General features: G+C 55.9%; 1 protein-coding gene across 6 annotated transcripts in view; it reads right to left on the bottom strand.

Annotated features, from left to right (window-relative positions):
- CARMIL2 (capping protein regulator and myosin 1 linker 2) overlaps positions 1-20,117 on the bottom strand; it is a 38,060-nt gene that overhangs the window by 1,310 nt on the left and 16,633 nt on the right. For 2 of the 6 annotated variants that reach the window (XM_068955558.1, XM_068955563.1), the window contains exons 19-39: positions 17,346-17,442; positions 16,902-16,959; positions 16,562-16,734; positions 15,620-15,688; positions 14,592-14,685; positions 14,422-14,517; positions 13,768-13,896; positions 11,916-12,029; positions 11,427-11,602; positions 10,605-10,692; positions 9,975-10,106; positions 9,076-9,142; positions 7,223-7,491; positions 4,213-4,316; positions 3,239-3,635; positions 2,719-2,838; positions 2,328-2,364; positions 1,975-2,046; positions 1,192-1,509; positions 770-877; positions 38-154 (exon numbers count right to left, since the gene is read on the bottom strand). In XM_068955558.1, coding sequence (XP_068811659.1) covers positions 38-154; positions 770-877; positions 1,192-1,509; positions 1,975-2,046; positions 2,328-2,364; positions 2,719-2,838; positions 3,239-3,635; positions 4,213-4,316; positions 7,223-7,491; positions 9,076-9,142; positions 9,975-10,106; positions 10,605-10,692; positions 11,427-11,602; positions 11,916-12,029; positions 13,768-13,896; positions 14,422-14,517; positions 14,592-14,685; positions 15,620-15,688; positions 16,562-16,734; positions 16,902-16,959; positions 17,346-17,442 — 2,835 coding nt within the window. The remainder of the gene's footprint in view (positions 1-37; positions 155-769; positions 878-1,191; positions 1,510-1,974; positions 2,047-2,327; positions 2,365-2,718; positions 2,839-3,238; positions 3,636-4,212; positions 4,317-7,222; positions 7,492-9,075; positions 9,143-9,974; positions 10,107-10,604; positions 10,693-11,426; positions 11,603-11,915; positions 12,030-13,767; positions 13,897-14,421; positions 14,518-14,591; positions 14,686-15,619; positions 15,689-16,561; positions 16,735-16,901; positions 16,960-17,345; positions 17,443-20,117) is intronic. The other 4 variants (XM_068955559.1, XM_068955564.1, XM_068955562.1 and 1 more) reach the window with 4 other exon arrangements.

Here is a 20,117-nt window from a genome sequence, read left to right as displayed (position 1 = left end):
GCAGGGGAGTGCTGAGTCTCTTGTCGCCCAGCCTTACCCGTGGTGTCCAAGGATGGGCCGGGCTCACTGGTCACCTCTGGGTCTGCAAGGGAGTTGCGTTTGTTCCTCCGTTTCAGCACAGGTGAGCGCCGCAGGCGAAGGGGGATCATTAAATCTGGAGGAAACGAAACACGGCGGAGCATTACATAAGATGGCTATGTGGTCGGGGCAGCCTGGCTTGAGCTTGAAGGTGAAGCAAGGAGAGGATAGGTGAGGAACTGAGAGCACTAGCATTACAGGAGCAGTGGTCTGGATGTGACCACAATGAATGTGTCTCCGCCAGCATGCTGTAGGAAGCAGTGTGAAAGGGAAAAGGTGATGGATGGACTTTGGTGGGTTTCGCCCCCTCTGTTCATTTGTTCAGGGAAGATGCTGGGGGGCTGAGCAGGCACTGCGTTGCTGTTGTATCGCTTGCATCCCAATGCATGTTCAACCCCTTGGGGCTGCACCGGGGGCAAGGGCTTGTGCTGCCGGGGTGAAGCAATCCCCTTACTCCCGTTGTCTTTCTGTCCATCCTACTGTGAGCCAGGGCAGTAGGACTTTTGCTAGGCCTTTGTCACTTGCTGTGGCCATCTGGCTGAGCAATCCTCAGCTGCTGAGCACTGTATTGAACAGGAGCGACGAGACAGGCCCTGCCCCGAGACATACCCCAGCTGCACTGCCTGTGCCCTTCAGGGCTGGGTGCTTGTGTCCCCCAGCACCTGGAGCTCTTGCTCTGGCCCCCACTTACTCTCCAGCTCCGTCAGGCAGTCTGGTTCCCTGAGCTGGTCCTCGTGGATGGAGACAGCTCTGCGGCTGGTCCCACTCAACGCAGCCAGCCGTGGCGTCAGGCGAATGTCTGGAAAAGCCGGGGGGAGCTGCTGGCTGGGGAGACGGTCCCTGCGGCAGGGATGTCCTGCGATGCCTCAGCCTCCCCGGCAGCCCTGCCATTGTGCCCTGTGTGCCCAAGCTGTGAGAGCCTAAGGGGCAAATCGGGGCTGGGCAGAGAAGGGAACCAGTGTTTTTAGCTTTTGTAGCCCCTTTCCTCCCTAGGGGAGGATGGCTCAAGGCTCAATTCTTGGCTGGCCTCCGTTCCCAAACAGTGCTGGCTGCCCTTACCACGAATGGGCTAGCCCCTCTTTAGGGCCCTTTCTGTAGCTTGTGCACCTGTACCTTCAGCATCAGGGGGTGCTGGCAGGCTTGGTGGGGTGGTGCTGGTGCCCGGCTCCCCACAATGGCTGACCCTCCGCAGCAGCGCTGTCGGCGTGCTCCTCCCGCGCTGCGGCAGGCTGCTGCTCCAACCCTCCTGGCCTGTTGGGTCCGGCTGCCCGCTCTGTTCGGGGATGGGAAGGGAGTGCCGGGGCAGATCTGAGCTCTTCCCTTTCAGCTCTGCGTTCGGTTGCTTCCCCAGGGCTTTCCAGGCTGGCCTGGTAGTGGCCGGGCCTGTGCTGGGCTCTACCGTGTTGGCTATGCTGCTTCGTAAGGACGTATCTGTGGGAAAAGCAGGTCAAAGCCATGGATATCCCACATGTAGGGTTTTCCCCCAAGTCTGACTCTTAGGAAGGCTGGGCAGCTTAAGAAGGTGCTGGGACTCAGCCTGCACCCACCGAAGGGATACAGGGCATGGGTGAGCTTTGGTGCCCAGGGCCAGCAGCAAGGCAGACAGCTTGGGCTGATGTCTCCCTCCCTGATCAAGGGAGAATGGCTGGATTTCCTTCTGCTATGACCAGATCAGTGTTGGGCATCCATGGGTGCAAGGCACCCTCCCAGTGGTGGAACCCTGAGCAAGGTGTCTGTGCCCACTGGCTGGTGCCGTGGCACATGTTGGCTCCCAGACTCTGGTGCCCATATAGCATTGCTGTGTGCTGATGGTGGGGAAGGACTTAACTCCCCCCTCGGCCGGTCCTCTACCCCTGGGAACCGGTGCACTTCCCACTGTGCCCACAGCTGACTTACCTGTGGACATGGAGTGTATGCGCACCTTCAGGGAGGGGGGTGGTGAGTCCACAGAGCTGTCCACAATGTCCCCTGCAAGCACAGGCCATCAGTCAGCATCAGTGAGCTGAGCAGGTCACCCCCCACACCGCCAGCACCCAGCGAGGTGATTAAACCACAGGGTGAAGCAGCCCTGAGTAGAACTGGTGATGCTTGGCCCAATTCCTGCTAGCTGTGTGCTGTGGGACATGGGGGCTGGCCCTGCTGTGGGACATGCATCTGGGAGCCCAAGGGGTTCTAAGGATGCCCAGCTGTGCTACCCTTGGGTCAGGGCCAGGGCTGAGGGAAGGATGGGGGAGGACGCAGCACCTCACCGTCTGAACCGGCTTTCTTGATCTCACTGTCTTTGTTCTGCAAGAAAAAGAAATCTGGTGAGGTGGAGCTGGGGTGGCAGCGGCAGGGCACATGGACCTGTGACCAGGAGTGTGCTGGCAGGGCTTGAGGGGCTGCGTGTGCATGGGGTGGGTCCATGCTGGTGAAGAAGGTACAGATGGCCAGACAGCCTGCACTGCGCATGCACTGTTCCCCTTGCAGAGGGTTAGGTCACAGGACAGAGGCTGCGGGCAGTGGTGGTACAGGCCTGTATGCTATCAGGTCTGACCCAGCCAGGGGAGTGAGGCTGGGGCCTGGGTCACCTTGTCCCATGGGCCACCATCTCCACCTCCCTGGGTGCAGGATGTGTCCCTAAAGAAGAGCCGATCCCACCTGCTCCTTCTTGCCCTCAGCGGCCAGGCTCTTTGTGACACCCATGCGGTGGAGCATGACGTGCACGCGTTGCTCAAAGGAGTTGGGCAGCTCCCCTTCACTCTTCTCCAGGTGCTTCTTCTGCAGGAAAGACACAGCCATGCCAGGACGTGTGGTGTGGGAGGCAGCACCCCTCACGGGACCAGCAGCACCAACCTGATTGCCTGCTGAGTGCACAGTCCCTCAGCCTCAGATGTGCCTTGTGGTTACTGAGGCAAGGACACAACCCAGCAGGATCTGTGTCAATGTCGGGCTCCCCAGTCATTGCTCAAGGATCCCCACATCCCTGCTATGTCCAGCCTGCTCTCTTCTCCTTCTCAGCCGTGGGTGGGCTGCAGCCCTGTGCCATGGCTCTGTGCCACAGGCCCTGACAGTATGCAGCCCTGGCACTGCCAGCGTCCTCGGGAGCAGCAGCACCCAGGGGCCAAGCCAGAGACAAGAGTCAGCTGGAGTGGCTTGTTGGTGCCATGGCAGTGCTTACCTTGTCGTGTCTGACCCCGAGCGTGTCCTCCTCCTCCCCAGACAGAAGTATGAGTGACTGGGACTTGCCCTCCCGCGAGTACTTGGGCCTGATCCTGCGGGCAGAGTCAGGGGTCTGGCTGTGCTCGGGATCTGCCTGGGGCTCAGCAGCGAGGCCCCCCTCCTCAGACTTGCTCAGTGGCTCTCCTGCCTTGCTGGGGGGGCGTAAAATGTCACTGAGCACCGACCGTCTGCTTTTGGGGGCTGTGACGCTGCCCTCAGGCTCCTTCTCGCACCTTGAGCCCCGACTGGACTTGGGCTTCTTGAATGCAAAAAAGTTCCCAATTTTCTTCTTGAGGGTGCGGGAGCTGGAGGATGCCAGAAGGGTTGATCCAGGACAGGTCTCCAGTGCTGTGGGGCTAGGGAGAGATGAGGCATTGGGAAATGTTAGGCCAGGGCTGTCGAGGGGCTGTTTGACCCAGGGACCCAGTGCCAGCCCCAGATGCTGGGCTCAGCCAGCATCCTCAGCCCTGTGTGGACCTAGGGAGGCTCCCACAGCACGTTCCATCCAGACCCTGGTGGACCAGTCCCTCCCTGCTATGGGACAGACCCCCATAGCCCTTCCCACAACACCCATCTCCCTTCCCCCTGGCCAAAGCTTGTGGAAACAGGGCCCTGCCAGCATCCCACACCCTATAAGTGCCCTCACGATGTCCTCTTGCCAGTTTGCCCTTGGAAATGCTCTCTGAGGGCAGCCAGAGATCTGCCCTGCCAGGTGCCTGGGGTGAGAGGGGCTGTGGTATTATTTTCTCAAGCATCCCTTTAGCACTTTGCCCTGACCTTGAGCCAGCAATGTTTGCATGGCAGGTCTGGGTTGCAGGTGGTGGTGCTCTGCAGAAACATGGTGTACCATGGGACAGGAGCCTGCTGGGGGTACCAGCTGCTGGGTCAGAACTGCTGTGGCTGTGGGGGCTGCAGGCACCCCTCTTCACTTACGGCAGCTCCTCTGTGATGAGCCTCTTGGCGAAGAAGTCCTCAAGGCCCTCATCCACGCGGGTGATGCTCCTGTCCTCACTGTTCTCACAGGCCACAGGCTGCACCTACAAGCAAGCACAGCCATCATCTGGGCCCAGGCCTGAGCAGCAGGGCAGGCAACAGTGGGTACATCTCCCCTGCCGGCCACCTCCCCACACCTCCAGAGGCCACACAGGTGGGCAAAAATGTCCTGTCCCATTTGCATGCGCATGCAGAGCTATCTGCTATGCCGGGAGGAGGCTTGTGGGTGCCAGCTCAGGAGAGGGCTGGAAACCCTTTGGGCTGGAGGGGCTAGCACGCCTTCCAAGCATCCAGCCTTAAAGCCAAATCAGGGTGTTATCAGACTGTGATCCAGCCAGGATCCCCTGATGACTTGGCACGTCTCCGTTTTGTCAGGACCCCCAAGATCTCCCCAGCTTCCTGCCAGCCCTTCACCCTGCCTGAACAGCCACTGTGATTCCCCTGCTGTGGCCTGCTTGGCTCAGAATTGTCCTCTTCAGCTACATCATGCCAGGACCCCCTGCTGTGGACACTGTCAGGTGCTGGGCACTCATGCTCCTGCTCAGCACTGTGACAAAGGTCTGGTGCCCATATGCTCTGTCTCTCTACCCATAAGTGCCTGTGTTGCATGACACCCATGTGGCTCCATAGTATGTCTCCAACCCTCCTTGGGACATACTGTGGTAAATCTTGCCTTTGCCCACCTTGTGGGCACTGAGCATCACCAAGGACAGCCCTGGCCTCATGTCACAACCAATTCTTGCAAATGCTCTCCTACAAGTGGGTCAAACCTCTGATCCTGCTCTCCCACACTCTTGGGCGATGTGGAGAGGAAGACTTTGGCAGGAACATTTCCTTGCTTTGAGAACCAAGGAATGGACACCCGCTCTCCCTGCTCCTGATGGAGCAGGCAGCTGCAGGCCTGGGAGGGAACTGCTCTGCAGTCAGCCCTCGGGGCAGTGCAGGTGGCATCCATCCACCTGTCGGCCCATCTGTCCAGCCGCACCACCAGGAGGCAGGGGTGAAGGCCAGGACATAGGGCACCTCAGAAGGTGTGGCCAGGCTTTGGGAGAGAAGATGGGCTCCTCTCCTGTGTGTCATGGGGTAACCCACTCTTCCATGGAATAGGAGCCATGGATGCTGACTGCAGGCATCAAAGTGCTGCACTTCCAGGTCTGGCAGGCCCCCCACACAGTGGAGCCTATGCTCAACAGCCCATGAACAAGAGGCAAGGCAGCACCCTATGGGGTGTCCTGCACAGTCTACACCTGCCCGTGAGCCACGCAGCCAGGCACTCAGGGCTTATTTCATGTCCTGACATCTGCACATAGAGCCTGGCGCTCATCCTCACTGATTTTCCCATGTTGAGTCCAACTCCATCCAACTTGAAGTACTGCTGTGGTCCAGACCAAGGTCATTCACTCTGAGTCCAGGCAGCAAAACACTCCATGCCATGGCCAGGCCTTTCTCTAGAGCTGTGGCACCCACCTAGACCTGGCACAGGGCACAGGATCGGTGGCTTCCAATTGACAAGAGGAAGGCACTTCTCTGTAGGTGGCATTTCAATCCATAATGACTTTTCATTACAGCTGGATTTATGCCTCTCAGGATCCATTCCAACACTACAATATCTGCTTTACCTGTCACATTGCATCCATCAAAGCCTGCCCTCACCAAACACGCGGCCACGATTTGGCAGAGTGTGCCTATCCAGAGCACATGATGGAGCAGGCAGGCAGGGGCCTGTCTCAGCCTCTCATTTCTCCTTTGACAACAGCAGCAGTGCCATGCCCTGGTGGGATTCTTGAGCTGGCTGGCACGCAGTCTCCCAGGTGCAGAGGAGTGTGCCAAGGTGATGCCCTGAGGCTCTGCCCAGCTCTTGCGAGCCTGTGCCAGGGTAAAATAGCCCTTGCTGCCTCTCCTCCTGAGGCAGCAGGGCTCTGACTGCAGGGCCTAGCCAGGGTGAGCATAACAGTGGCTATGCATGCCAGGGCCTTCCGGTGGGTGGTAGGACCCAGCTGTGTTGTGGTGGCAGGGAGACGAGGGACAAGCTGGGCCTCCTGACACAGTGCCCCCGGCAGTTTGGGTCTCGAGAGCACCCCTACCCTTCACAACCTGCTTTGGGCATGGGGAAGACTGCCCCTCCAGGCCCTTCCAATGGCGGGTGAAGGAGCAGAGACTGCTTAGATAGCAGCCAAAATGCTTCCAGCCTTTTCAAAGCACCCCACCACAGCATGCATTGGCCTCTCCAGCCCCTGCCCCAGCACCACCCATCTCTCCCAGGCCTGGTTTCCTCTGTGGAGTCTGGTCCAGCTGCATCCAAAAGTTACTTTTTGTTGCCAAAGCAGCCTGAGGCACTGTAAACACATCCAGCAAGTTATGAGCATCACTCCCTGTACATTCATATTTTAGGTGTGGGAAAGCTCTAGGGTTAAATCCAGCCATGCCAAGGCCAGCAGAGCCGTGGAGCCAGTCCTCCACTAACAGCAGCGATTTGCACAGTTCTGCCAGGAGCCACGATAGCTGCATTCACATTTTGCCTCTGGTGCTTTGAGGTAGGTCTGGAAAAGGCTTTTTGTATCTTGGGAGAAAATTCAGCTCCGATGGACAGAGGGAGACGGAGACATCCACAAACAGATCAGCCCTCTGCAAGCAAACTGTGTTTTTTTCCTGCCTGTATCTCAGATCCCACAGTTCTGCAGCATGTCAAATTCATCAAGAAGAAAAGGAAAGACTTCCCTGGCCTCCCAAAATCACTAACTATCCTCCCAGCAACCCCCTCCTCGAAGGTGCACACAGCAGCAGCTGGAGTGCAGTATCATAAACCAGCTGCACGCTGCACGTCTCATATTCCTGCCTTGCAATAAATGCTGACTAAGATAATTCATCCTGTTGGGGGGGGAGGGAACCACAAACCAGCCCTCCCCCCACCCCGCAACCTGCTTAGTTGGAAAAACAAAACAAGTCTTACATTCGGCTTGCTTGGAGGCTGCTTGTGCCTGCGGTTGGGCCTGGGCCTAGCTTTGGTGCAATGCTCCAGTTTCTCCCCTTCAGTCGGTAGGTCCATAAGGGATTCGGTGGATGCAGGCTGCGTGCAAGGGAGCAAGCTGCTCGCAGGCTCAGCATCCTTTGTGGAGGCAGGGCGTGCCTTCGGCGCGGCAGGGCTGAGTGACAGCGGCGCCCGGTGCGTTTGGAGCCCGCTTGCGTCCCTGCTTGCCTGCAACTCCAGCTCCGAGAGACCTGCGAGGGCGAGAAGCCCAGGCTGTGAATGGGCCCCGGGCCGGTGCCTTGGCTAAGCCCCGGCGGAGCCCCTGCGCAGACCTCCCCACCGCAGCAGCCTTAGCCCACTTGCAGCGATGCGGAGGTTTAGTGGCGCTGCGCGGCGCGCTCGCTGCACCATGCGAAGGGGAGGGGAGTGGAGCCAGGCGGCTGCTCCACGGTTCATGCGAATGCTGCTAATGGTGGGGAGAGCTTGCACGTCAGCCTTGGGCAACAGCTTGCAGCTCATTTGGGGCCAGCTCCTGCTATTCTCACAACATAGCAAGGTCCCCAGGAGGTTTCTGCACACAGCTGGCAGGGCTGAGCATGTGGGATACTGTGGGGGAGTGATGCAAGTTGTTCCCTGCAGACAGGTCCAAAGACGCACATCAAACCCCTCACAGGCCTATACCAAAGCAGTGGGAGAGCAGCATGGGCTCTGCCAGCCCTGGCCCGGCTTGCAGGAAGGATTGTGAGCTACTGAAGATGTGCTTGGTTTTGTACCACACATAGCACAGCAGAGCCCCAACACATAGGACTGAGGGCAATCGTCAGCATTTTGGTAAGACAAATCAGTGTGCAGCCAGGGATTTGGTTTGGGACTGTTCCCACCTTGCATGGATCACCTGAGCTGGCACCTGCCTGGCAGGTGGCTTCTCAGGCTGTTTGGTTACACGTAGCCTGGGCAGGGGGATGAGGACATGGCCAGGCTTAGCGGCTGTCACGGATTCCCTGCATCCATGGCAGGCACAGGGATATCTGGATGTAAGGCACTCAGGCATGGTGTGAGCTCTGCTTCTGTTGAAGCCTGGGATCCCATTGCCAAACGATCATCGCTGCCAAAGTCTCGAAAAAGAAAAGTCACCAAAATGCTGGCCATTTTCCTCGGGCCTCCCCAGATCCTGTTCCCATCGTCTCCAGCCAGCCCATGCACGCAGGGCTTTGTGGGATAAAACTGGCCACAGAAAAGCCTGGGACAACTCAGCACTGCTCTCTCTTGGCAGCCTCCCTGCCAAACCTTTGTCTGCAGCCCCAGGAGCATCATCAGGCAAACCCTCCTCTGCCCTTTTGGGATCTCAAGGACTTAAATCACAGCCCCTGGATGTTTTGGGTAGCTCAGCAATGCTCAGTCCCCAGGACTGGTCTCCAACACAGTGCAGGGAGATGTCCCTACTAGAGACATGCTGGTTTGAAGCCTCCAGAGTCATCCACAAACTTTCCATCCTCTCCTAAAGCAGCAGCATATTTGGATCCCATCCAGCTCAACACCCAGGGCAACAAAAGGCCAGTTCTTCCCCACATCACTGTCAGCAGAGTGCCCGACGCTGGGCCTGCTGGCACTGGAAGTCTGCTCTTGGCTCCCCGGGGTCTGTAGCACTGTTGCAGAGGCCCTGTGCAGTGGCCCCCGAATGAACAGTATGGGTCCCTGAATTAAAGTTGTGAGCCCCCTGCCATTGTGGCACCCTGACAGTAAGGAAATGGCACACGTGGCTCACTGTTCCAGACCATAATGGATGCACACCAAGCCAGGGCACAGAAGCAGGGACAGCTATGCGACAGCCTTACTTCTCATGGTTGGCGTGGGCCGAATGCTCCTGAAATGCTTGTTCTTCCTCCGCAGAGCCATCTTGTACTGCAGGGAGAGGAGGGGAAAGAGTCTGCTCACAAATCCAGTGATGCTCTCGCTGCCCGGCCACCAACAGGATGGAGGCAGACAGATGCCACCACGGGTGAGCACTATCTGGGAGCTGCCCACAGCCCAGGCTTTGGCTACATTTTCTTTGGAAAGCTGGCCACAGTGAGCAGGGTCCTCCTGCCTTCCCTGTGGCAGCTGGACCCAACCACCCTTGGTCCTGTGCCTGTTGCAAACCCTCTGACACCCCTAAAACCCCAGGGGTGCACCCCCCCCTCTTCTTGGTCTAGTTCGTCTCCAGCACCTAACTAAACCATCTGAGGTGCCAACCCTGCTGAATTAGAGGGTTTTCCAGCCATTTCCCCAGTGCTATGTGTGAGATTCTAGATCTGGAGGCAAAAAGCTGATTGGAGGGCCTGTATGTGGCCCTGGAGCAGCACCAGGGCACAGTGGAGCGCAACTACCATGGTTGGGAGTGCCGGCAGGATAGGTAGAGCTGGTGGAAGCTCTAAGCAAGCAGGCTGGCAGCACGGACCGGTGGGCTAATTGCCTTAGTGCTGACCTGGCCTTAAGCTAGCACAGGTGTCCGGGGGAGCTGTGCATGCTGTGCAGACCTGCTAGAGCCCAGAGAGGCTGGTCTCTTAAGTACAGCGCTCTAACTAGTTTCAGCCAGCAAGGCGGATAGAAGGCCTTTTATGTGGGTATCATGTAGCGGCAGGCCTGGGTCTTCCAGCTACTGCCCGCTGTCAGGCCTGATGGCTCCTGATGTCACTGACCCCTCTGGTAGCCCAGACACCAGTGCAGCACAGCCGGACAGGGAGCCGAGCCCTACCTCTTCCGTAGCAAAGCCTTTCTCAGTGATATCCAGAGGATTTCTGCCCCTCATTGGCACGGCGGCATCATCTTCAATGGGCTCCAGCTGCAGTGATGGGAGGTCCAGCCCGTGCTTGGAGAGGCTCTCTGCCTAAAATCATGAGGAAGCGCTTAAATCATTCCCTTGGTCGAAGTGTGCTCGGCTGCCCCGTGTACGTTGTGCTGCTCCACTCCCTTCCTGTGCCTGGGATTTGTGAGCGGATTTAGGCCTGATTAGCCAGCTGCCAGCCCTGGCTGTGCCCTGGTGCAGCTGCCCTGCTTCTGCCTTGTGCAGAGAGCCCTGGTGCACGGACGGCTGCTGCCCAGTTTCCTCCTGGTGCCCCCCCAACATTCCCTGCCGTGGGGCAGCTCCTGGACCTCACTCTGGTGGGTACAGGTGGTAAGGAGCTGTACAGAGTTAATTCTGCTGTGACAGCCGTGGGAGAGGACTACCTGGGAGGAAAACCAGCCTGAGAGGAAATTGTCCTGCTTTCTGGACAGCAAAGCTGCAGTCACTATGTTGGCCGGTGCCTGGGCAATGCCAGAATACTCAGACACCCACCCCACATCCCCATCATGACCTACAAGGGCTGGCCCTGCCAGCACTCACCAGCCTGCACTGGGCAACTGTCAGGTCTCCCAGCACAGCATCCACAATGCAGTCAGCCACAGCCGCTGTGACAGACAGCTTGATTTCACTGGGACCGAAGAGAGGGATGTCAGAGGTAGCACAGGATGATGCAGTCCCGCCTCAGCCCAGCAAGTAGGTTGGCCAGCATAGGGGTCTTCATTTTCAGTGAGAGTCAAGTGGGTAAGGAGAAACCAAGCTGGGTGGCCACAGCCCCCCCAAGCCTTGGGCTTGGCTCCCCCAGGAGCTGAGTGGGCACAAGTGACCCTGGAGCACAGCTTCTTTGCAGCGGTCTACTGGGGAACTGGATGGTCAGCCAGGGGATGGTCATGCTACTGGAGACATGTCCAGGAGGACATGCCCAGGTGACTTTGCTGGCCAGACATGTGCACCCATTCCTGCTTCCCACACAGGGAGTAGGACCCGGAGCAGCTACTGGCCATGCCCTGGCAGGGACAGAGGATGCTGAGTACCTCCCCTTCAATGCTTAGGGCTTCACTTTCTCAGCAGTGAGGATGTGCCTGCAGGAACATCACCCCTCATACCCCCCCTCCCCCCCCAACCCCAAGGACTTCCCATCTCCTCAGGGACTCATGGCGGTGGGTCTGAGCTGGATCAAGGTGGCAAGTGAAGCCAAAGCTGGGAAAATGAAGCAGCTGGGTCCCTCTGCTCCACACTCTTCCTGGCAGCACAGCCACATGGGGTGGCTATGACCTTGAGCTGCCCCGTGGGAGAGAGCCAGCTGTGCAGCAGACCCTCAGATGTGCAGCTGAGCAAAAAGGGAAAAAAAATCATGTCACTCACTTCAGCTTGCTGAAGACATCAGTCACCATCTGGTCCAGGACAGAACTGAGGTTGAGGTGGTCCTGGAGGTATATCCGCTCTGACATGGCATTGACCAGCTGGTCCCTGACTCCTCTCTTCTGTAGCATGGCCGGGCACAGGTTGTGGACTGTGTCCAGCACTGCCTGCATGATCGCCTGTGGCAGACCCAGAAGTTAGGGGAAGGAAGAGGACATTTTCTGCCTCTTTTCTTATCAGCATTCAAATATTTTGCTATTTGTCCCAGGAGAAGTTATGTACAAGGGGGGACCTGGGTGATGGAGGTGATGGAAGAGGTGCAGTATATGCACTGCTGGAGCACACTGTATGCTAGGCTCAGAGCAGCTGGCGTCCCTTGGTCAGGGCAGTCCCTGCATCTGGGGCTTCATCACATCTTGGGCTGAGGCTGACAAGTGTCCCATGCCACTGACAGCTCCCTGCTTGCTGCAGCGGCTCCCAGTAGGCACCCACCTGGATTTCCCGGCCACAGGCCTGTGACGCTTCCTCCGTGAGACATTCCATATTATGCTGCAGCTTGCCATTCTGGTATGGGGTGTTTCCTGCTTCATACAATAGAGGCAAAATCTGCGAGGGGAGGAGAGAAAGTGTGGCTCATCCTATGGCAGCATATCTTTACTCTGCTGAGCCATGTATGGCAAGCACAGTCCTAGTCCATGGCTGCCCCATAGCAAAGAACTCCTTGCATCAGTCAGGGGCACCCAGTGGTCTTTCAGCCCCACTGGGCTGGGGTCAGGCTCCCCAGCCCCTCTGCACTCCTCTACCCCACTGCCCTCAGAGTCCATTGGGCCTCCTTCTCTTGTTGTACCCAGCCCATCTGCTCTCTCACTGCTTATCCTTTCCTAGCCCTTCTGGCACCTCTACAGCATCAGCACTGTCCTATTAAATTAAATCTCACTAGAACCCTTCCCTAACCCAGGAAGCTGACGAGCAGCCTCTTTCTCACCCTGTTGCTGGGATGCGTGCTCACAGTGCACAACTGTTGGTCCCCGCGATTTGGACAACAGCACCAGGTCCCTGCAGAGCATCCCCACTACGGTGTAGTCTCCAGGTGCTACCAGGAGACAGGGCAGTGAGTGGTGAGAGCCCCTCCTCTCCCTGTCTGCAGTAGCATCCCCCACCCTGTAGGTCCCACTTTCTGTAGGTTGTAAAGTCAGTGCCAGCCCCTTGCAAGCAAGCTGTTGTGATAGTCTGTAGCTGAAGCAGTTCTGTTCTAAAAACACCCAGTGAAAATCCTTTCTGGTACAGCCTCAAGGACATTCTGGCCTCCAGCAGCCCCATGCACCTCCAATCTCTCACAAGCTGCTCACAGGTTTGTGCAAATTTTCCCTCATACTGGGATGAAAAGATGCAGTGCATCTCTCAGGATAGCCCAGTGTGGCTAGGGAGGCATCATGGCTCTTGCCCTCAACAGCTCATGTAGAGACAATTGCCACACAGGGGCAAGGGCGTAGTGCCAGGTTTGAGATAGGGGCATGGACTTGGGTGTGTGGTGGGATTCACATCCCCCCCCCCCCCCCCCCCCGGCAACAGCAGCTGATGAGATGGGAAGTGAGGAACACTAAGGAAGAAGATGACCATCAGCTGGATTAAGCGGTAACCAAGTGGTTGCCAAGAGACTTGAGGGAAAAAAAAAAGGTGGCAACTTGAAAAGAAGCATAGAAGAAGGAGGAAAACGTGTAATGGGTAGAGAGAAGTGGGAACAGCAACAGTCCAATGGAGTCTGACACTGCCAGGAGGTGCCCCACCAACACTGTGACCTGGTGGAACATTCTCCCTGCCATGCTGTGGGAGGTTGCATCCAGCCAGTGGGGCTGAGGGTATGGGGATCCCCAAGGAGGGACACTCTGGGGGCACATGGGGGGTTTTATCAGCAGATTGTAGGGAGCAGCATGGGTGCGCCCAAAGCTGGACCATCCGCAACTCCCAAAGGAGGGTGGTGCAAGCAGGGGAACCTCCTTCCTGAAGAAGGGGGTGGATTTGTAAACCACAGTTCCTAGGAGCTTGTGCACACAACTGTGTGCATCTGTGTGTGTAGATTAGAACATTTTGGGATTTGTTATAGAAGGGGGATCAGAAATTTTCAGCCATTTTTTTAACATTTTGCAAGTGTTTAGTAATGTGATGTATCTATTGCACTGATGCTATTGATCTTGAAAATTCACTGTTTGTCAGTTAATTAATAAATCAATAAACTGCTTTGATCTTGGATTTAAGCCTCATGAGTTGAGTGTTTTTACCCCGTGACAGGAAAGCAGGGCAAGAGAAAGGAGACTCCATCTGTCCTGGAGTGCAGCAGACTTACACTGACAGACAGGTTGGCATTCCTGATGGCTTCCTCTGCAAAGAGGATGTCGGCCTCCACCTCCCTGCCCAGGCAGGAGCTCAGGATGTCAACATGCTTCTGCACGCTGAGGCAGATTTCGTTCACCATCTGGAGTACAGAGAAGATGCTGTCATGCACTGATGCCTGAGCAGCGCTGCAAGTTCCTGTCCTTGCTGTGATTTCCAGGAGAAGAATACACGGGTGCTGCCCAACTGGCCAGTGGGAGCACAGGCAGGTGACTCCCTGCAAGCGCTTCCCTGCCTAGTGACCAAGGATGCTGGACAGCAGGGATTTGCTTGCAAGCATGTGTTGAGCACATGAAGATGGCAGCATGCTGTGCAGGGGGGATGAGCAGTGAGATATCTCAGCACTGAATTTGCATGAAGCACAGGGATGAAGCCAGGATGGCTCTCTGGGTATCTCAGCCCCATTCTCTCCTGCCCAGCCCTGCTCTCTTCTCCATGGCCCTCTCTGTCCTGGGCTCAGGAAAAGTGAAAAAGGATCTGTGCTGCTTGCAAGAGTCATCATGAGCAAGCCAGAGGCCTACTTTGATGTCCAGCACTAGCCAAGATTATTCATGCTGGAGCAGAGCAACTGGCTGTGCAGCTGGACATGGTGATTTTATGTACTCACCTGTTCAGAAGAGGTGGTCAGTATCCCCTGCTGCAGCCGGAAGGTTTGTGTGGGCAGCGTGCGCCGCATTTGGTTCCTTGTCAGGCAGGACTGGATCTGCAGCGTGTAAATAGCCCTGTGATTAGGCATCTTTGGCACCCCAAGCCAGCTCCCCCAGCCCCTAGACCCACCTTGTGCACTGCCTCCTCTGTTTTCTCAGGGTTGCTCCGATATGCCTGCACCACATCATTCATTGGCAGGGGCATGGACTTGAGGGTGTAATTCCTGCAAGGCAATGGCACAGGTGAGCAGCAGGATAGCGGCACTGCCAGCCCCTTTGCTGCAGGCAAGCATCTACATTGCATCTCCTACCTTGCAGTGGCAGACACCATGGCACATCAGTCTCATGGTTTTAACGCCACCACGAAACGTGTGTGTGGGGAAAGCATTTCCCTGTTGACACAATGTAGCTTCCAGGGCTTGTGGGGATGGTTGAGCTGGAGCAGATGGGCAAACCCCCACAGGGTCACAGCAGCCACCTGCCTGCACTCTCTGGCCACTCTGACTGAAGCCCTCTTGGCTCAAACCATTGGAGCCCATACTGTGGTGGCCTTCCTGTGCATCTGCATGGCCATGTATCTGACCCCCCCATAGTCTCAGTAGACGAATAATTTTTTTCCATCTTTTTTGAGTAGGAGGGAGCAGAGTGCTGGATCCCCACAAAAAGCAACCTATACCTGAGCAGATCACACAGTGCTCACTGCGGGCTGACTTTGGTATGGTTCAGAGTGATGAAACTTGCTGTTGGGTTGGGATACTGAGCCCCAGCACTCCTGATGCAGTCTCCCAGCCCTTGTGGGTAGCAGAGCTCAGGAGCAACGCTTTTCCCTCTGGCTGTAAAACTTGTCCCTCCATCCTTTTAAGTGATGCACAGTGCTGGAAGGGAGAAATATGAGCCATAGCCAGCCCTGAGGCCCTGCAGCAACAGAGATCACTAATGAAGATGATGTCAACAAGTGGGTTGTGGGTTGCTTTGTTGCCTGCAATGTAGCAATTCCCGCTGTGTGGAAACTCCCTCAGGCCCTCTTTCCAACCCTTTGGCTCTGTGTGAGATGCACTTGCTGCATTTGGTGGGAAGAGGGCCTGGGGACGGTGATATCCTGATGCTGAAGTCTCTTGTGCATTGTGGTAGCGGGGCAGGAAGCTGCCCCTTCTCTACCTCTCCAAGGCTTGAGCCACCTCCAGGAGTCCATAGCCAGTTGTGTTGTTCCTGTCCCAAATCACGGTCCTGCAAAGAGGACAAGAGTGAGCCCCCTCCCAATCAACACAGCAGCCCATGTCAGCTTACCAAGTGGGACACCAGCCTGGACTGGCAGGGACTGATAGCAGGCATGGAGGGCAGGCACCTGGCTGCCAGGCACTGATGGCGCCATGCTGAGCTGTGCCTGTCCTGCTGGCTGCCAGGGAACCTCAGCCAAGCTGACCCCCACACCAGCAGGCAGGGAAATGGGGCTAAAAATCTTAACTTCATGATTCAAAAACTAAATTTGTCCTCTGCAGAGGGCTGCAAAGTACCTGGACATCTGGAGAGAGTGCAGGGCAGGATGGCCTTACTCAGACAGGCATCACCCTGCTGGCAGGGGCAGAGGTCCTACAGAGGAATGTCCCCAGCTGAGAGACCTTTCCCCACTCCCTGTCCCCTGCAGAAACCCCTGCCTTTCCTTTTCAAGTAGAATTTGGTTTAAAAAGTGACATTTTAGCAACCGGAAACAGCCCCCTACCATCTCTGCCCAGGGCACCAATGACAAAGCATGGATGAGCAGTGACCGTAAGGCTCCAGCTCCAGCATCCTAGGCTACATGGGAGCTTGGAAAAGAGCTGGTAAGTGCTGGTGTGGAGCTGCAAGGGAAGAGATTTAACTACTCTCCTGCCCTTTGCATGTCGGATGTCAGCACCAGCAACTGCCTGGCATGAGAGCGAAATACAGTCACAGCATCCACTGCTCACTGGGAGTCCGGGGTTGCATCTGTGATCACAAGGAACTGCAATAGACCTCCTTCACTGGCATCAGCATCATGACTAGGACTGTCATATCAAGATCGCCTGGCACAATGTGGGAAGGATGCCCACAGGGAGAGAGGGGCATAGGCCCCAGTGCTACCTGAGCTTTGTGTTGATTTGCAGGGCCTTGGCTAGCATCTTGGCACCAGTGTCTCCCATGGCATTGCCACTGATGTCCAGAGCAATGAGGCTAGTGTTACTGCCCAAGGCACTGAGCAGGACGTTGGTTCCCAACTTGAGGCGTGACTCAGCCACTGACAGGGACTGGAGAGTCTGGAAGAGGAAAAAGGAGGGAGAGACGTGTCTTTCATATCAAGCTGGATAGCATCCCTGGAGCAGAGGCTGAGCAGAGCCCTGGAGTCATGGCAGTTGATGGGAGGCAGGGCACAGATGGGATGGCTGGGGCACGTAAAGGCCCTGATACAGCAGGAGGTACTTACGCAGTCATCTTCTTGGGTGATCTGGACAATGCGGTGCAGGACATCCACCAGCCCTTCTCTGCAGGAGAGGCAGGTAGTTACACGTGCATCTCAGCATCACTTCCCCCCAGGGCAGCATGGACACCTGGCAAAGCTCAATCCTCCTGCCTTTGCCAGAAGCCACTAGACACCTGTCAGCCTCCTGCCTGCCTCCTACCCACATTTCAAAAGGCTGTGACCTGTGTCTGTGATGCCTGCACTCCAGCAAGGACTGGGTCAGGAGCAGATGACAGTCCCCCCACAAGTCCCTGGTACAATAAAGCAGGCCAGCCTCTGGGGGCAGATGAGGCAATCCCTGGCATTTCCGACTAGCCCAGGGCTCAGATGGAGAGAAAGAAGTGAGGTGGGTTCATAGTGCTAGGGCAGCTCCTGGCCTGGTGACAAAGTGCCACGGGTTGCACTTACTTGGATTTGATGTTGAAGTTTTTCCCCAAAGAGACATGCCTAATGGACTTGCTTCTGCCAATGGATAACACCAGTGTCACCATATCAGAGTCAAAACCTGTGAGAGATGAGCACAGTGATGAGACACCCAGTGGGATGCTCTGAGCGATCCAGACCACAGAGGCTGGACCAAGGTGATTGTGTGTGGCCCACCAAGGATGACCCAAAGAGCTGCCATGCTGCCACAGCAGGATGGCAGAGGGGCACCCCAGGCAGATCCTGAACCTCTTCCTCCTCTTCACGGCTCCCTCATGGAGGGCAAAGACCTACGCATCTGCCCCTAGTGGTGCAGGTAGAGCCAGGGACTGTGAGAAGTCCCACCCAGCAAACAAGCATCCTCTCTGAGAGTCCAGCTATTTGGAACTGCGGTGCAGAGCTGCAGGGAGCACTTACAGGGCTCGAGAGGTGCTTGCTTTCTCCTACCTTCCCCCCAAGCCCTGCCTCAGGAGGTACCCAGACACCTTTACTGCAGTGCATGCCTGCACCCCTATCCTCATGGCTGTAGCTTCCCCAGCGACATTTAGCAAGCAAAGGTTTTGTCCTTCCCACAGCAAAACACAGAGCACTTCTGTGCTCACACTCTGGTGAGCCCCAGAGCCTGCGGAGGAGGTCAGCAGGGCCCCAAGGGGCTGGAGCATGTCTTACGGCCCTGCTGCTGTACATAGACCTGGGCAGGGACCTCTCACCCCATTGCTCCACTGTCTCAGGGCAAGAGGCACCCAAGATCTGCCAGGCAAAGCCTAAGAGGAGTTTTCTTTCAGCCCACTACCACAGATTTGTCCATGACTGCCTCTGCACACAAAGTCATGAAGCTGTGACCAGGGGAGGACTCTCCCTGGCATCATCATCCTCCATGCAGCCAGCAGCCTCCAACACAGCAGAGAAATGGGTGGTACGCAAAAACGTTGGAAGAGCTGCTTGATCTTTGCAAAGCTGGTACTGCACTGGCCATGGCCAATGTTTTAGGGGCATATGTCTTTCCCCACGCCTTTTTCTAACTTTTAACTGGAGCACAAGGGAGTAAATGACTACTATTACTAAGCGAATGCTACAGAGTCTGCAGTGCTGAGGTATTAGCCACAGGACAACTGGACTGTGTGCAGCTTTTACATGTTCACTGTCCCTCCAGCACAGAGTTGCTGTTTGGGTAAAGACAAAATACAACTACATTTTGGAAAAGTTTGGCCAGAGATTTTTTTTTTTTGGAAGGCAGCAAGCTTTTGGAGCATTTATGAGTCAGAGAAACCATGAGCTGATTTTGCATAAGTTTTTGAATGACTGCAGAACACACCAGCTTTCCTAGAGTGATCCAGCTGTAGAGATGTATTGCATGATCTACTATGAGATCTTTGTAAGGCCAGTTTAAGATTTTATAAGGACTTTCAGGTGGAATCAAAAAGGCGGCAGAACTGATATTTGCAATAAGTGGAATTGCTCTCCTGAAGCCCTGTGACTTCAGAGGCTGCAGCAGGATGGCATTAGCTAGGGGCAGAGAACTCCTGTGGAGGGATTGAAAGAGTTTTACCCCTTACAGGGCTTTTAAGCATTTTGCCTAACTTCAAGATCTGAGCAGGCAATGCTAGATTACTTTGAATTAAGTGAACTGAAGAAGTTTGTACCAAGAGAGATGTAAAATGAGAATTACACAGATCCTAAGGTAGGAGAGGACTGTGGCCAAAGAAGTTATCCCATGTCCTGTGATGAAGACACTCTATTCGATTGAGGCTTGACCAGGTCCATCCAGTTCCCCAGCACAGATGGGGAAGGATTGTCCCTCTCGTAGTGATACTGAGGCACACATAAGCCCTGGTCAGTGCTGGCATAGAACCTGGGTCATGGTTACCCCCTATGCTTAAAGGAAAGCTCAGGGTACCTGCCCTACATCTGGGCTCCCAGAAGTTGCAGTTCCTTCATGGGCATCACCTCCAGACTCATCCCCTGTGCCAGGTGAAGCAGTTGTGGTGCTGCGAACCCAGTCAGTGCCCCCACAGACTCACAGAACAGTTAAGGTTGGAAGGCACCTCTGGAGATCATTGACTCCAAGCCCTCTGCTCAAGCAGGGTCCTCTAGAGCACATTGCCCAGGATCTTATCCAGATGGCTTTGGAATATCTCCAAAGATGGAGACTCCGTAATCTCATCGGGCAACCTGTTCCAGTGCTCAGTCACCCTCACAGGAAAGAAGTTTTTCCTCACATTCAGATGGAACTTCCTGTGATTCAGTTTGTGCCTGTGGCCGCTTGTCCTAGTGCTGTGCCCCATCCTCTTGACATCTTCCCTTCAGATATTTATACATATTGACCAGATCCCCCCCTCAGTCTTCTCTGCTCCAAGCTGAACAGTCTCAGTGCCAGTCCCCTCATCATCTTAGTAGCTCTTTGCTGCACTCACTCCAGTAGCTCCAAGTCTCTCTTGCACTGGGGAGCCCAGAACTGCACACACTACTCCAGATAGGAGTGGTGGCCTCACCAGGGCTGAGTAGAGGGGAAGGATCACCTCCTTCCACCTGCTGACAAAGCTCTTCCTAATGCAGCCCTGAGGGCCTTCTGTTGTCACAAGGGCACATTCCTGGCCCATGTTCAACCAGCTGTCCACCAGGAGGACCTCCAGGTTCTTCTCTGCAGGGCTGCTCTCCAGCTAGCTGGTCAGCCCCCCAGCCTGTACTGGTGCATGGCGTTATTTCTCCCTATGTGCAGCACTCTGCATTTCCCTTTTGTTGAACTTCCGGAGGTTC

This window comes from Struthio camelus, chromosome 10 (genome assembly GCF_040807025.1).
Source record: "Struthio camelus isolate bStrCam1 chromosome 10, bStrCam1.hap1, whole genome shotgun sequence".
NCBI classification, from domain to species: domain Eukaryota; kingdom Metazoa; phylum Chordata; class Aves; order Struthioniformes; family Struthionidae; genus Struthio; species Struthio camelus.
This window is presented reverse-complemented; position numbering and strand designations above follow the sequence as displayed.